General features: G+C 50.1%; 1 protein-coding gene across 1 annotated transcript in view; it reads right to left on the bottom strand.

Annotated features, from left to right (window-relative positions):
- Htra1 (HtrA serine peptidase 1) overlaps nucleotides 1–13,196 on the bottom strand; it is a 51,531-nt gene extending 38,335 nt beyond the window's left edge. Inside the window, exon 1 of the mRNA XM_052762965.1 lies at nucleotides 12,616–13,196. Coding sequence (XP_052618925.1) covers nucleotides 12,616–13,090 — 475 coding nt within the window. The 5' untranslated portion in view covers nucleotides 13,091–13,196. The remainder of the gene's footprint in view (nucleotides 1–12,615) is intronic.
- Nucleotides 13,197–17,408: the final 4,212 nt, after the last annotated feature.

A 17,408-nucleotide genomic window follows, 5' to 3' on the forward strand; every position in this document is an offset into this window, starting at 1 on the left:
GTGTGACTTCTTTCTTCAACCGACCCTTGTTACATAGAACACACCAACAGTCCTGGAACTAGGGGTGATAAGTCCGCAGCTCTAAGGACATATAAAAACCGTGTATGTGAATTATGTCTTGAAAATGTTGCCATTAAAATGAAAATAATGTCCTATTTTATTTTATTTATTTATTTTTTTTTTTTTGGTTTTTCGAGACAGGGTTTCTCTGTGTAGCTTTGCGCCTCTCCTGGAACTCACTTGGTAGCCCAGGCTGGCCTCGATCTCACAGAGATCCGCCTGGCTCTGCCTCCCGAGTGCTGGGATTAAAGGCGTGCGCCACCACCGCCCGGCCTATTTTTATTTTTTTAATAGAACTCTCAAACTAGAAAACTGAATTTATGTGGCTCACGTTACACTCCTACATATGTCCAAAACATTTGAATAAACACATTCTTCAATTTTCAAAACAGAAACAGTCAGTCTGGCCTTAATCCATATCCTGGAAAGAGCTGACATCTGGAAGGTTCCATGTAGCAAGCCCAGAGCTAGGCATCTGGGGACTTGCATTCTCTGTCATATACTGGGCTAATGCCCTTGGACCTTGGTACCCCTCACTTGTTCCAGGCTCCTCACCCAAAAACACAAGTGATGAGCCGGATGGCTGACTGCTGTGACAGTCCCAAGCCCTTTCAGCCTAGATGGTCTGCGATCGCAACTCACCTATCCCAGATCAATCCAAATTTCTGAAGTGCTCATTCCACCCCAAACACTGCTTCCCCTTACAGGAGATGAACTTGAAGGTCCCCGACTGGCAACAGGAAAACCTGCCCACTGAGCAGTACGCCTGGCTCTGAACCGACGTCTGCCATTTACCATGAAGATTTCCTTTGAGGGAATTTCTTGTTGACTTTCCATGACTTGAGAGGTTGACATTCCATAGCTGGGCTGGGACGACATCTCAGTCAGTAAAGTGCTTGCCACACAAGCAGTGAGGACCTGAGTTCAAGCCCCAGAATCCACAAGAACCCCCCTGGTGGTGGGTACTTGTAATCCCTGACCTGGGAGGATCAAATAAGTGGACCCCAGGGGCTCACTGACCAGCCAACCGAGCCTACATGGCAAGCTCCAGGCCAACGAGACCCAAGTCTCACAAAAACAAGGTAGCCGGCACCTAGGAAGGACACCAGAGGTTGACCTCCAGATTCTGGATCACCACAAATGGGTACACAAACATGCACCCCCAAACACATTCATACTCTCCCACAATACACATTAAAAAAGAAGAAGAAAAAAGAAATTCCATCATTGGTGACAAAATACTATAGCAACCCTTTGGAGAAAGAGTTTGACAATAAACACCATGGGCTACAGCACACGGATCCCCTCCTCTCCAGCTACCGTATTTGTTACTGTGTATCCTAAAAGAATTCAAGGCAGGAAAACACCCAAGAACATGAAGTGCCCATCCTAGAAGTGAAAACAACCATTGCCCCGTGAGGGGAGGTGTGGAGCCCGTTCTCGGGGTCCTCGTGGCTTTACCCAGCAGGTCCGCATAGAGGATGATTAGGACCACGGGCCTGAGTGCAGGTGTCTGGGATGGTCTGCACTTGGCTGTGCTGGGGGAGGAGGTCTTTTGCTCCACCCCTTGGCGTCTCTATAAAAACCCTGGGGCCGAGACAGTCAGGGCCCCTTGGAATAGGTTCCAGGTGCTCTCGAGGCTATCCTTTATTTTCTATCTGTTTATCTCCGCAAGATTCTCTGTAATAAATCCTTCTATCTAATATTTCCTGCTACTCACACTCAAGAAAACTCTGGGGAACTGTGGGGGTGGTTGGGTAAACGCCCCACAGGGAGGAGGGGGTCAAGCTTGTGTTCCCTGGTGAATGCAGGAACATGAATCTCTTTCCTTGTATGTTTTGGTGTGTTTATGCTTCTGATTTTCAAAAGCTGACAGAGTGCAATGGATCATCATCAGACGTCTAGATGGATTCCCACCACGGCTAAACAATACGGAGCAAAGGCACAAGTCTGTCCGCGGAGGGGAAAGCACGCTCATCCTGAAGAAGCTCAAACCACAGGTTAAGACACTGAGGCAGCTCAGCCCTGATTCATTCACTAGGATATTTACGCAGCTTTTTCCCTGAGGCAAGTGCACTGTAATTAGCATTCAAGGGCCTCAAAATGCTTCAGGGGAGAAACCAGTTACCACACGGGTTGCTTTGTAGTCTCTCTTTAAGGAGAGGGGGAAAAAATCTCTTCAGTGACATTTTGAAAAGTGAGACTAAGTGAAAACACCCACTGTTTCTCAGACCTCAGGGGAAATGCCTCATATGGACCCCAGCCTCCTCCAAGTGCTCCAGAGGAAGGAGAGGGCTGAGAATGGTTCATAGCATCAGCCCCCACCAACAAGCTCATAGATACACAATGGTTACAATAACTGTTCTGACAGATGAAGACTTTTTTTTTAAGATTTTATTTTTACTTTTAATTATGTGTGTATGTATGGGTTTGTGCATGTGAAGGCCAGAAGAGGGTGTTGGATTACCCAGACTGGAGTTACAGGCAGTTGTGAGTCACCCAGCATAATGACAACCCAACTTGGGTCCTCGGCAAGAGCAGTTCACACTACTGAGCCATCTTCCTGCCCCAGATATGACGATATTCTAAAGAGACTCTTGTGTCCCTACCTTTGGCTATCAGACTATTGAAAGGATGGTCCCCAAGGAGTTAGAATTTCCCCAGGCATCTCATGCTCGAAGATGGGGTACGGAGAAGCCTGGTGCCAGACAGAGGAGGAACTTGTCTTCAGCAAAGAAATTTCGCACAATTCTGACATGTCAGAGCATTCTGCAAGAGAGACTGGAGCTGAGACAGTGATGGGTGAGTAATGGGTGGGACCACACCATGACCTGGACTGCTTGAGCTGTCTACCTCTTGCCCTCTATTTAAATCTGACCTCATGTCAGACATCAGCTTAGGAAGGGTCACTGGACTGCTTTGTCTCTCTTCCCAATGTGTCCATATCGAATAGCTTACTTCTGCGTTTCACTATTAATTGTGACTTTTTGACCTATTGAGGACATGCAGCAGAACCTAGGTCATTAGGGCTACCAGGGCCCAGGCTCTGACCCTAGCAAGTCTAATAGCACAGCTTGTGAGAATCTAGTTCCCTTTAGGTGCCTCAGTTTCCCTATCTCTGAAGTGAAGAACTGGACTATAGGGTCTGCAGCACCTTTCAGCTCCAGGCTGCATGCTCTGGAAGACTGTCTTCCCTACAATCAGCTGGTGGCTTTGGCCAGCCTCTGGTATCTCCACAAGGCAGTGTCTTGGTCCACAAGAGCCAAGGAAACGTGAAAATGAGGAGCTGGTGTGGCTAGAGATGTGTAGTAGAAGGCACAGCAGATCCCCATGCTGGCAATGAGGGGCTGTGGCTTGAACACGTCCCCTGGGCGTTGCTGTGAGGAGGTAGTGTGGGCCCTTTAAGAGGCAGGACAACTGGATGACTGGGGGTCTGGGTGACTGGCCCTTAGGTGGAGTTAAGACAGTTCTCCTGGGTTCCTGGTTAGTTCCTACAAGAGAGTTGTTATGGCAGAACAAGCCTGGCCTCTGTTGGTCTCTCTCTGACTTCCATGTTGTCTCATGATCTCTCTAGTTCACACTCCCACCATTATGGTGCCCCCACCAAGGCGCCTCTACCAGAGTCAAGCATATGCTTGAACCTCTGGAAAAGTGAGCAGAATAAACCTATCTTCTTTGTAAAGTACCCAGTCTCGGGTATTTCCTGACAATGACCATGGCCAGAAGAGACCCAGTAAGTATGCACCTTACTTTTTTATCTTTTCTGCCTTGGTCTTGGTGGGGTTTGTTTGTTTCCTTTTTTTCCTAGCAGGAGAAATGGAAGAGTCTGAAACTGCTGACTAGCAGCCCAGATATCTATCAACCATTTGTATTCCTGGTTGACAAAGCCATTTCACTATCTCATTAGTTTATCTGACCTCACAATATCCTGCTGATGTCCCCCAGGCAGTATCTTTGTCCTTGTGCGACACATTAGGAAACAGAACACACAGAGTCAGTAACTCATCCAGGGGTGGAGGCGGGGCCTCAGGAGATCCAGTTTTCTAGAACGGAGTCCCAGAATAGAGACTGCAGCTGAGGGCTCTTCAGCATCCATCCCACTTTCAGACCCTGCCAGCCAGCAGAGGTACAACATCAGTGTCCTGTTGACCTGAACATCACTGCCAACACGCTCCATCTAACTGATAGCTGGAAGATCTATCTGGAAGATTCCAGCCAACGCCAGCTGAACACATGCTCTTCGAGCCCATGTGGAGCAGTTACCAAGGCTGACCACATTCAAGGCCAGAAAATACACTCTAATGAACTCAAGAGAACAGAAATCACAAAGCATGTTCTCAGACCACAATGGAACTAAACTAGAAAGTCATAAAAGGGAAGAGGCTGGAAAAGGCTCCAAATATTTGAAAATTAATCAGCATGCTCTTAAACAACACACTTGAGTCAAGGAAGTCCCCCAAACAGTTTGGTAGTGAAGCGGAGCCAAGTTCAAATCCAGGCTCTCTCCTCCTTCCTGGGTGGCCCTGGGTGAATGAAATCTCTTGGAGCCTCTTCTGTTTCCTCAGCTAGGTGGCAGGGTTTAAGGCCACTGTCTTCCTGGGTGTCCATGAAGGAACAAGAAGACAAGATCTGCTACACAATTAGAACAGTAGTGGTCACTTTTTAGGTCACCGTGGTTTGGTGACATTTCCCCCATCCTGGCCCAAGAATATCATGTTCCACTTCCAGGTGGCTCACTGTGTGTGTGTGTGAAAGCAGCAGCTGTAACTGCTGGATTTGGATGAGCCCTCCCTCTCCCACATCTGTGGGCAGCCATCTACTGAGGCAACCCCAAAGAGCAGCACTCTGCATCCATCTGCCCACACAGAGTGATGACTCTCACTTTGAGTACCAGCACCAAAGAGAGAACTCATCTCCGGTCACAGGGCGTGAGGTGCCACAGTGCTGGATGATCAGGTAGCGTCTTGCCCAAGACACTGTGGAAGGGAATTCTACATCTCATCCACGCTGAGACAAACACGGCTCACTGCACACGCAGCATAGCATCTAGAGAGTTATTGCACAACCAGGGGAGAAGAAGACGTTCCTGAGGTCTGAAATATTGCACAAGGCTCTGACTCATGAAGACATGGCTTATTTAAATTTGGGAATTATCAGAAATTCCAACCACGACACCAGCCCCCAGAGAATTCAGTGCACAGATGTGACTGTCCCGTGGCTAGGGAGCAGTTGCTGTCAAGCAATGCTGTACAGGACCATTTATGAAATATGCTAAGTCAACAAATTGTCCTAGCAATCAAAATAATAGGGCATTTGTAAACTCCCAAACTGTTTGGGTTATTTTTCCCCCCTCTTTTCTTAAGGCATGACACATTTTTCCCTATGAGGATTTCCAGAACATAAAAACAAAACCAGGCCAGATCCAAGAAGGACCTGGAGGGTCGATCAACTGTCATGTCCTGCATGTCACCAGCTCCACGAAGGGCAGATGAGACAATGTATGTCAAGACAATGTCCTAAGGGCTGGGGAAATGCCCAGGTCAGTAAACTGAAGCACAAGCATGAGGTCCAGTTCCATCCCCTGCACCCAGGTGACAAAGCCAGACACAGTGGCACACCTGTCATCCCAGCACTGGGGAGGGTCCGTGGGGCTCGCTGGCCAGACAGTCTAGCTTAGTCTATGAGCTCCAGGTTCAGGGAGATACTCCATCCCAGGTTTCCCTCACATGCAGCTCTTAATTCAAAGGAAGCTGCATACTTTTCAGAAGATCAACGATTAGGTAATGACTGGAACCATCAGAGGGTATGGGAAATTGGCACTTGACTCCCTCAGCCCAGAGAACCTTTCCAATCTGGTAAACTCCATGTCAGCCTCACGACACATGCTTCCATCACCCCCTCTCTGTGCATCCTTCATAACCCACCCACTCACCAACCCAAAGTGTCCCATGGTATCAAATTCCCCTCAGGAGCCTGCCCTGAGATTTCTCCCATGAGTGGTGGGGGTTACTAATCTGAGGGATAGCAAATGAATCTCCTTACACGAAGCTTTTAGGTCCATTCACTTTATTCTTCTGAGACAAAATTCTATCTCCACAGCTTCAATTCTGTTCTCATACTTAGCTCCTCTCTGTCCCTTCTCCTGTCCTCTCATAGTTCTAAGTTCTTTCCATCCCGTTCCCACCTCCCCCACCCCACCCCACCCCACCCCACCCCCACCCAGTGACCCGTGTCCATACTCAGGCCCTGCCGATTTCTGGTCGGGCAGGGTAAGTCTGCTGGGTAGCTAGGAAGCCTGCCTCATAGCTTGATGCACCTGGTATGTAAAAACCCTTTTGTTCTAAGTAAGGGTGACACTTGGGCTGTGAGAAAAAGGGGAGTCTGAGCTTAATTTGCACAAGAAGCCTGGCCTAGGTGGTGTCTCCGTATGGATATTTACCTAGCAGGTGGTCTGGGGAGCTTATTCTGTCTGCCATTTGTCCTTGGATGCTTTTGCCCAGAGCTGGCCCTGGCTCTGTGTGCTTGCTAAAGGAGATAATTGCAGAAGGCAGACATCTGAATTCTAATGCTAAAAAGAAGCAGAAAGCCTGGAAGCAGGAAGCCTTGCCTGAATGACTGTATCCAAACACCTTAGTTGTATATGCCCAAGGAATAATCAATCTACACTGTTTAGAAGTTCTTAGGAAAAGAATCAATTGGGAAAGCTGCCATAGCGCACAAGAAAATCATTGCAGGTACCGGCTAATATCACCAAGTCTCCCTAAGGCTTGGCTTTTTTCTCTGGAAGAGCTCTGCTTCTTCCAGGTATTAGCCTTTGCTATAATCAGCTGAATTCCTGCTTCATATTTCTGTGGCTCGCAGCACCATGGGTCAAAGACATTCTAGACTTTACCTCTGAGATGACTACCTCATTGGAGCTTTGACGATGACGTCAATGGTTATCATTACAGCTGACAGGACGGAGTTCTATCTAGAAGGGCACCAGATGATGCCAAACGCTTCGTGAAACAATGTCCTTCCATGCTGATAGCTCCAAGAGGTGTGGGCAAACAATCTTATTTCCATTATGGTTTTACTGGTGAGGACACCCGTCCCACATCCAGAAAGAGAAGCTCAGAAAGAAACCGAGCCCACAGTCAGGCATCGTAAAAGCTGCTCAATAAGAAAGGCCAGCCAACCTGACCTCTCCTTCCCTTTATTTTGTATGCTTCTGCATACACAGTAGTTGTTCAGTAAATGCACTGGATGGATTTAGAATTTACATCACTGACTCTGACAGCTGAATTCTGCAACCCCCCCAGCACCATACACATCCCTCATCATTACCGCTTACGTCTGTTTCTGAAGCACGCTGTCTTGACTAACGTTCCCCTGTGGTTCTAGACACCCGTCATTTAGCAGGGCCGAATCACACCAACTTTCCAGCTGTTTCTGAGAACCTTTAGGGAAAGTATTCAGAATGTCTACTACCCTCTCGGTTTCTCTGTTGGAAGCATTTTTCTTTTCTAATGGCAGAGAAAATGGAAAAGCAAAAGAAGTAGCTCAGTGGGGATCTCAACCTTAAGGACCAAGAGGCAGGGCTCAAAGTCACGGAAAAAGAACAAAGAATTACCAGACTCTCTGGCATTGGTTCTTGGGAGTGGGCATGGAACTCCCATTGTCTCCCAGAAATATTCATGAGCTGGCAGAAAGCTGACATGAAGGTACTAAGCACAGGATGGGGGCATCCATTCAGCGCCAACCTTGGCTTTTCCCATCATAATATAAGGGAAAGCAAAAAGCATCTCTTAGAGCATCCAAACCTTCGAAATAGATACAGGACCACAATCTCTTCACAGACCAGTTTCCTTACAAGACCTGTAAGCCATTCTAGCTCAAAGGGATCTCAGAAGCCATGGATCCAGGCCCTTCATTGCTGTGGTCCTGAAGGGGCTGGTACTGGTCAGGTCTGGACCCACACAGGCCAGAGCCAGGGGTCGGTACTCAAGGCTTCCTCAAATCACTGCCAAGCGTGACCACTCCCTCACGGCACGCAGGGCCAGAGCTATTTGTTCGTGAGAAACGTAAGCTCATGGAAAGTCTGATGCCTGAATCCAAGGCACGAAATTTGTCCAGCATCACCCAGCTCCAAACCAACTCAGAATTGGGCCCGCCGTGCTGAGGCATCTGGCCAGAGAGCTCACAGCCCCGCCATCCCGGACCAATCATGGTTTTAAGTTCCAAGGCAATCTATTTATTGCTCCCTGGGATGGGATAAAGTAAACCAAATGCCTGGCTTTTGATCCTGTTAACTTACTAATTTTATCAAGCCTTACTAATTTAACACTTTAGCAAACCATCCATCGGGCAATAAGGGAAGACACCAGCCCAGGAGAAAAGCTGTATAAAGGCTGTATAAAGGCTAGGAAGACAGTTTCAGGTGACAGAATCCCACACACACTTTCTACCAATCCTGCCCTAAGATGAAGCCTAGTCCCCACCCTGTATGCATATTTTTTTTAAGTGACAAGAGGTACATCCAATTGCCAATAGCAGACAGAAATGATTCTCTTGAACTTCATTCACTAGACAAAAGGAAACAAGCTCCAGTAGTGAATGACTGTCTTTATCCCCACTGTGTTGACTGTGAGCTCCCTCAGGCAGGGACTTCCGGCTACTTCTTGTATCTCTGCGGTCCAGCAAGGCCAGGCACTAAAGCTCACAGTGACCACCTGCTCAAGGCTCACATAAAAGAGCCACCTAAATAAAGTCAGTTTTACAAATAGTTCATGCCTCCAAGAATTCTGTTCTGTGGCCTCTGCCTTCAGAGAGGCTCTGGGGTGAGCCAGGAGTAAGAGCTTCTGAAAAGCTGTAGCTTTCCCCTTCCAGGCCTTCTCGGCCCCCACCTGAGGCTTGGAAAGCTCTAGGCTTGTCCCTTTGGGATGTCTTGGATGTTTGGACTTTCCTGAAGGGTACACCAGGAGGAATGGATGGACTAGGTTTCTCCTATCTGGGGAGTCTTTTCCTGGCTCTTTAGCAGACAGCTGCAGCACCTCACACTGTGGTTGGTCTTTTGGAATGTCCCTTTCTTGCCCAAGAACGGTTTACAGTCTGGGACTCTGGCTGGAGACACATCTTTACTACAACCGCTCTAACGCTGTGCTCCTCCTCGGCCAGTAACTGAAGGCAACCTTGCCCTGACTCCTGTGCCCATGGAAGGAGAGATCCATCCCTCATTATCCCACAGCCATGGCCATCAGGAGCATGGTTTATTTCAGCTATGAGCTGCTACTTAGCTGAATCTGGTTTATAATCTCCGTCGCTCTGTCCACAGCACAGAGTGGTGGTTATGAATGGGCTCCGGATCCACGCATGGGCTCAAGGTGCTGCAGTGTGATGGTCAGCTGTACCAGGGGAATGACAACACAGACAGTGTTGGGAGGACCAAAGGCTTGGTAAATAGACGCCTGGTACAGAAGTATGACTTATACAGCACCCTGCTCTGCTACCCTATAGTGATCAAAACTTTTTTTATTTGACACAGGGTCTGTCGCCCCAAACTGGCCTCAAACCCTTGGAACTCTTGCTGGAATCACAGGCGTGAACCAGCACACCAATTTATTTATTCTCACTGTCTTTTTGCACATTCCTGGTCCATAATAACAGACCCTTGTCCTCTGTATACTTGCGTACCTCTCAGCCAAATGCCGCAGCACTGATAATTTGTCTCTATTTCCAAAGCAAGAGATGTTCTCTGATGTTTTCATTAACCGACTTAAAAACAAGAGTTTCATTCGGCATGATGGCATTTTCTCCATCCAAAGGGCTACCACAACTCCCAAAGCAATGCCTGGGACATCTCCTCCCACCACATCCCCACCTGCCTCCTGAGCTTTCCTCCTGGATCCTGCTTCACAGAACCTCTCTGACCTCAACATGTTCTCACAGCGCTTCCCCTCATCTTCTACTCAGTGGTACTTCTCCAAAAAGGCCTCTATGCCACCCAGCTACAACAGCACTCCCATCTAAAGTTCACACTGGAGCAGGCAGCCAATTCTCCTTATTCAGTTGTGACATCCAATGAGCTAGCTGCTCTGGGCACCAGCTGCTGAAAGCTGGAGCCAGGATATGGCTGAATGAAGGTAGCTGGTTCCCAGAGTCTGGTCCTGGAGGTACCTCAGGAATTAAAGGCTAGGAATTAAAGGCAAAGCTATGGAGTCAGCTGTGTGTGCCAAGCACCTCCTATCTCTCCATCCATCCACCCACATAACTATCAGTGCCTAAGTACCAGGTAGGCAGACATATTATGTCAGACGTAATACAGAGCAACAAGTATTTTAAAAAGTAGGAAGGATGGCTGACCTCGATCTCTACACTCCCTTCCAAAGCCCACCAATATCATTCTCCCCTGGCTGTCTCCACAAAGAGGGGCCACTGGGGGCCTGGGCTAATGAGGGACCTGTCGCCTCCGGACAACTCAACCAGCCAAGTATTTGGTCTCTTCGAACTCCAGGCCTTAACTGACTCAGCTTCACATGGTATCAGTAACTCGGGGGCCCCACGAGGTGAAGCTACAAACTGTAACAGCTGATGGGTTTTTCACCAAAACGTGCTTTTTTAACGGCACCGCCACACACTCAGGTTCTTAAAGAAGGAACCCAGACTCCCCACCTCCTACACTCCTCCTCTAGGTCAGTACTAGAACAGCCCTCCTCCGAGCATCACCTACTCAAGAACTATTCAAGCCAGGCGGTGGTGGCACTGGCCTTTATTCCCAGGCGCATCTCTGTGAGTTCGAGGCCAGCCTGGTCTACAGAGTGAGTTCCAGGACAGGCACCAAAGCTACACAGAGAAAATCTGTCTTGAAAAACAAAAACAAAAACAAAAAAAAGACGACTATTCAAGAACATCCGCTTGTCTGACACACCTGCCTCCCCAGGGAACTGAGCCACACCTGCCTCCCCAGGGAACTGAGCCACTACTCCGGATTACTACTGAGCATCTCTAGTTGTCTCCGGCAACACCAATCTATCCTCCACTTCAAAGAAGTGTCCACTCCTCAACCGCACTGTTCCCCACTTCTCCCTAGGGTGAGATGGCCATTCCAGTCCCTTGGAAGCCTCTTGCCTACAGCCTTGGGGTCGAGCTCTGGTCTGATCTGAATGAGGCTGCCTGGGTTCCAGTTTCAGCTGAGTGACCTTGATCAAATTATTCAACCTCAGTTCCGATTTGTGTAAGACAAGAATGATGACACAAACTTCCTCCTCTAGAGGCTATGAGATCAAATACAGTCCAAAGGTAACTCACCTGCCACACGGGCTGGGGCTTAGTGGGTATGCCTCCTCATGGGGCAGGTTAGGAAGCGCTCTGGATCAGTCCTCTCTGGAAAAACTTTCCTCTCTCTAATGAGGCTGAGTTCCTGGGGCTGAGGTCCAGCCCTGTGCTCTGGTGGTAAGAATATAAACAAGCATCCACCTCTTCCTACACCAACCACTCTATGTGAGTTAAATTTTGCCAACTCCAAAGTGGTCATACAGGACCATATTCCTATAAAGAAAAATCTAGATCAATCCCTCTGTCCTGTGCTTTCCTATCCTCCCCACTACATGCCCAGAGGGAGGAGGTGCTAGGTTTGGGCAGGAGCCCTATAACTGAAGCCAAGTGCACACTACCCAGCCCAGCTGGCTGGTCCCCACACCGCTGGAGTGGCCAGTCTGAACTTAACTGTTTTTCCACAGCATATCTCTGCATTTAACCAAAGCATTTTTCTGGAAGGTCCAGCAGAAAGCGGGGCACTTCCCCAACCTCCTTCACCCCATCACCACCTCCCTGCCACTCCAGCTCTTGTTGGTACAGAAAGGTCACATAAGGAAGGGGTGGGGGGACATTTTTCATCATCCCTAGCGGGCCTCTCTCTACCTCTACCTCGGCAAATTTTGTGGTCCACTACCTGGCTGAGCTCATTCAAAAGAACCAAAGAACGAGTCGTGAGGCTTTGTTTTCTGTAAAGTTAACTCAAATCAATGGAAGCAAGAAGGTCGGGGTGGGGTTCTAAGCCGGGTTTTGCTTAGGAGACCAGGGGAGGGAAGTGCGGGCTGGCTTGCGCAGCGCTGTTCCCTCTTCCCATCTCTCCAAAGTGAAAGTTTTTCACTAAGGGGATCTACGAGAAAAATACTGCCTGGCTAATTCCAAGAAGAAAGGAAGCAGCAGCAGAGAGGGAGAAGGAAGGGAAGGCGACAGACAAGAGTTCTTGTGGTCCCAAAGCTACGTGTATCAACATGCCAAGATCCAGGCGTTATGCGGCTCTACCCAACCGCCTGCGGGGTCACCCAGCAGAGGACCAAAGCGTGCAAAGCACCTGCTTGGCGTTGCGCTGAACGACCCGATGTTGGGCGCAGAAACTGGGTCCAAGGGAGCCCATGAAACACAGCCACCCCGAGTCCTGTCCCTCTCCCCCACTGACTGGATACCCAGAACACCACACAGTTCTTTGCCGTCCCTTGGCCCGGACAGGCCAGGTTGGGAGGGCGAGGGTGAGAAGCCACCCAGGAGTGCAGGGCAGGGTGGGGCGGATACCTTGGCCGCAGGCGCCGCGATGCAGGACGATGACCGGCGGCTGGCGAAGCTTCTCGGAGCGGCGGCTGGCGGCGCGCAGCTGGCACAAGTTGGTGTAGGTCTTGGCGTCGCTGCCGCACACCGGCTCGCTGCTGGCACACACGCACACGCCGGCCTGAGCGCGCCGTCGTACTGTGGCCGAGGCGGGCACCCCGAAGGGCACCACGCACTGCAGCCCCTCGCCGCAGGGACCCTCCTGCAGGCCGCATGCTGCACCCTCAATCCCGCCGCACACCTCGCAGCAGCCGCACGCGTCCCGGACGCGGCCGCCCTCACAGTCCGTGGGCGGTGGGGCGCAGCGTGTGGGATCGCAACGCTCCGGGCAGACGCTGGCAGCCGAGGCCGAGCGGCCGGTCCTGGACGGCAGCGCCAAGGAGGGCGCCGCCAGCAGCAGCAGCAGCAGTAAAGAGAAGAGCTCGGTGCGTGGGGACTGCATGGCGACTCCGACGGCTGCGGGCTGGACCAGAGCCGAAGAACCGCGCTGGGGACGGTGTGTCGGGGTCTTAGGGACAGCCGGTGTGAGTGCGCGCGGCCGTGCGGCCCAGCCCATTGGCCTAGCGGCGGTGACGAGGCGCCAGGGGGACGGGCACAGCTCCTAGGAGGGGGGCCGATCGGGGACCGCCCGCGGGGACGAGGCGGGGCAGCGCGCGACTCCGCCCTCGGGTCAGGCTCAGTTTCCCAATCTAGGCTTCTTTTTCTTCAGAGATTGATGGCCTTAAAACCAAAGTAATAAATACTCAACAGAAAGAAACCTGCCCAGCCTCGTGCGATCGCCTGGGGAAGTTCCCGCAGGTCGTCCAGCGCGGAGGGCGGTCACATAGACCCCTTGCCACAGCTGGAATGGACCAGTGCCCAGCATGGGGGACTGTGGCCGTGAATCTGACCCCACCGTGGGAAGGCAGCGTCGGCGGCGGGGCTGGCAGAAACCCAGCGCCCAGACCTAGTTTTAAGAGAAAAAAGCAAAAAGCGGAGGCAATTGACAGCATAAACCTTTCTGACGCTTCTTTTTTTAAAGTTGTTTGTGGTAGTGTGCGTGCCAGCGCACGCGTGGGTACCGGGGTTGGTAGCTGGAAGGCTTGCCGGGAGCGTGCAGCGGCAGCCCGGCTTTGTATGGTTTGTTTTGTTGGTGGTGGTGGTTGTTGTTGTTCATCCTGAGTTGTTAGAGAATGTGTCTTTACCACACGGAAGCGCCCAGCCCCCGCCTGCAATCCCAACACTTGGGCAAATCAACCAGGTCCCTATCTCAAACAAAATATTCGTCTTTGAGCTCTCATGTGAGGATCTCAGTGACTTTCTTGGGACAGAGATGAGTCATTTGGAAGAGCAACTGTGACCCTGGAAGGGGGTCTCTGTGCCTGGCGCTTATTGACCAACAATGAACACATAAATCTTGTATTGGAAGCCCAGGGAATTAAGCGGTTTGGGCACGTCCCACCTGAATTGCCCCCTTGCCCCCCTCCAACACACCCCAAGACTGGTGGGTGGAGTGTTGTTGACCTTGGGGAAAGGAGGAGTCACTGATTTGGCTGATAAAGCTCTAATCTACATCTGGGTTGTTCTCTTGTGCACAATTCCTTTTCCAGTAAGAATACTTTTAAAAAATAAAACCCAAATGCAACTCCGCTCAAAGCATGTCCCCCGCCCCCCATATTAAGTCTCAACTGCGACCAGGTCCCAGAGGGTCCCTCCCACCAAGGGGCAGCAGAAAGGCGCCTCCCATGAGAAATACTTTGGTGTCCCGGCTGGAATCCTGAGACCCTACAAGACCCTACATCATAAAGACAGCCGATCAGCAGACTTTGTTCCACCCCGGTAGGCTGATGACATAAAAGGAGAGATGTGATGATAAATAGCGAAACTCCTCTTTGTCCAACCCCCTATTTTTCAGGTAAAATTGAAGACTTGAAAGGCTAAATGATTCCCTCAGGGAATCAATCATGCCACGGACGAGTTCCGAGAAAGGAAGCCAGAAACCTTCCGATCTCGCCTGCCAGTCCCACCTTACCCCACTGAGTCAAAACACAGTGTGAGGCCAGCGAGGCTGCTCATCGTAAAGGTGCTTGCCACCAGGCATGACGGTCTGACTTCACTCCTTGGGACCCATGTGGTGGAAGGTGAGAAATAATTACTAAAAGCTGTCCTCTGAAGCCCAGCGGTGGTGCCACACGCCTTTAATCCCAGCACTCAGGAGGCAGAGGCAGGTGGATCTCTGAGTTTGATGCCAGCCTGGTCTACAAAGTAAGTTCCAGGACAGCCAGAGCTGTAACACAGAGAAATCCTGTCTCAAAAAAACTACTAAAAAAAGGAAGTTGTTCTCTGATTTCCACATTTGTGCTGTGACCTGTGCTCGAGCACACACACACACACACACACACACACACACACACAGTAAACAAATATGTAATATAAATAGAACACACACAGTGTGCTACAGCTCCCCTCGGCTTGCTGAGCCGAAGAACCTCTGAGCTCCTTCCCCACCTGCCTCTCATTCCACACGCAGGCTTCCCCCATCCACCAACCCAGGGCTTCCAGAGCCTTCCTGTCTCCTGGGAGTCTGTCTGTCTTTGCTCAGCTCTTCACTGTGACACAGTGCCCGCCCTTCCTGCCCTCCACATGGTTTGATGTGACCTGAGCAATTGCTTGAGGGATTTGGGTCTATAAAAGAGAATTCTGGAAAGAAGCTGTGCCTGCAAAGGCTGATTGATTAGAACTTAACTATAATGAGGAGAGGTTGGAATGTTGCAGGTCCAGAGCCTAATTACAGTTTATCTTGGGCTAGCTTGAGCCACCTAAATAGCCACCCCTTGCCCACCTCTATGTCAGATAAAAACTCTTTGGAAAGTACTCACTTGACAAAACCTGATTTTTCACCAATCAAAGAGCTAAGAATATGCCGGAACATGGAATCTGAGGCAAACAACATCTGTGTTCCCAGGCTGTGACCACTCATATTTGCCTCCGGAATAAACCGTCTCTTATCCTCTTTGAGGTGAGAGTTGTGTTTTTGCATCCACAGTTTGAATCACATTTCTGGCTCTTAATTCTGTGGCTCTAAGCACACTGAGGACCTGGGGGATGTCGCCAGGAAAATGGCAGTGGCTACAAGTCTTCCTGAGTGGCCAGCCCATCAACATTTGCATTTGCTCCCCTCTCCTTGGTTGCACACTCATCCTTCACCCTGCTATTCACAGTGCCCTCCATTCTGTCTCTCTGCCTCAGCCACTCTCTTGGTAACTAACCCATCTCCTCCAAAGCTGACCTTGTCACCTCATAGTGGGCCCCACCTCTTAAGGATTCCATCTTTACCACACTGGACCGAACTTCTGGCTTGCACTTAAATCACATCCAAACCACACGCCTTTAATCCCAGCACTCAGGAGGCCGAGGCAGGCAGATCTCTGAGTTCAAGGCCAGCCTGGTCTACAGAGTGAGTTCTAGGACAGCCAGGGCTGCACAGAGAAATCCTTTCTCGAAAAACAAAACAAACTCATAACCAAACCACAGAGCAGGTCCCAATAAATCCTTCCAAAAAGTCTCACTGAAGTGCTTCGACCCTTTACTACAGTTCCTCATGTTGTGGTGACCCCCGACCATAATGCTTTATGTTTTCTCTCTTCTAGAGTCTTGCCGTCTGCAGCCACTTAGAGAGGCTGTTCCTTTTTTCTTTCAGTGCAATTTTGATACGTCATGAAAACTCATTTCTCATCGATGCAGGTCTTGGCACCATGTCCTCAAGAAGTTTTTTTCCAGAGTGAAGAGGGCAGCTTTGATGCCAAACAGGCAAGCCCCCTGCCATTTTTTCTCAACCCCAACTTCTCACATTTAAGCTTCAGTTCTGAACAGTTGGTCTATTTGTGAATAATGAATGATGAGACACCATGGCTGCCAAAGCCTTACTCAGCCAAAGAGGCTCCATAGTTGACCCCAGCAGCTAGGGAGAAGGGTCTGTCATCCACTTGGTGTGTGAGTTCACTCGTGTGTGCAAAACACCCAGAATGGTGGGGGATCGGGATGCCTATACTTCATAAGGCCCCGGATCAGAGGAATTGTCTTGGTGATTTTGACTCTTCCTGTACTCTGAGCACTCCACTCCTCAGTCAGTCCCAGCAGTATTAAGTCCAAGCTTCTCCATTTGCTTTTTCTGGACATTTCCAGTGTCCTATGGCTCTCACCAAACTGCCCCTTGAGCGGGGCTGTCACTAATCCCTGGGCAGCAGGCAACCTTTTTGACACATCCACCCCACCCCACCTCACCCTACCCCGTAGTAACAGAAGCCTGCCACCAGATGAGACGGCTTCTGAGCTGGTTTAGGCTTCCATTCTCTTGAGCACACCCCTCCCTCAACGCTCCATCATCAAAAGGTTACACAGATGCACTCTGGCCATCTGCCCTGCAGCAATCCCGTACCTGTTAGTTTGGTTCACCGTGAGAGCGATTTCTTCAGCGTGTGCCTCATGGCAGGCAGGCCCTCCACAAAATTCTGTGTGTAGCATTGAGTGACTGAGCTCAGCCCCCAGGAGCTCAAAGTCTAGCATTCCCTGCAACAGAGGAAATGTTAGCTGCCCCAGTATGGCAGCTAAGTAGCTGAAGAGTGACTGGGGCAAATGAGAAACTGGGTTTTTATTTTTATCCGAGTTTAAATGAACTTAAATGAAAGCTGCCACACGAGTTGGTCCCATGAGCCTCAAGAAGCCAGCATCCAAGCCTGGCAGTGGTGGTGCACCCCTTTAATCCCAGCATTCGGGAGGCA

Source organism: Peromyscus californicus, unplaced genomic scaffold, assembly GCF_007827085.1.
Source record: "Peromyscus californicus insignis strain IS unplaced genomic scaffold, ASM782708v3 Scaffold_4__1_contigs__length_199733344, whole genome shotgun sequence".
In the NCBI taxonomy this organism is placed as follows: Eukaryota; Metazoa; Chordata; class Mammalia; order Rodentia; family Cricetidae; genus Peromyscus; species Peromyscus californicus.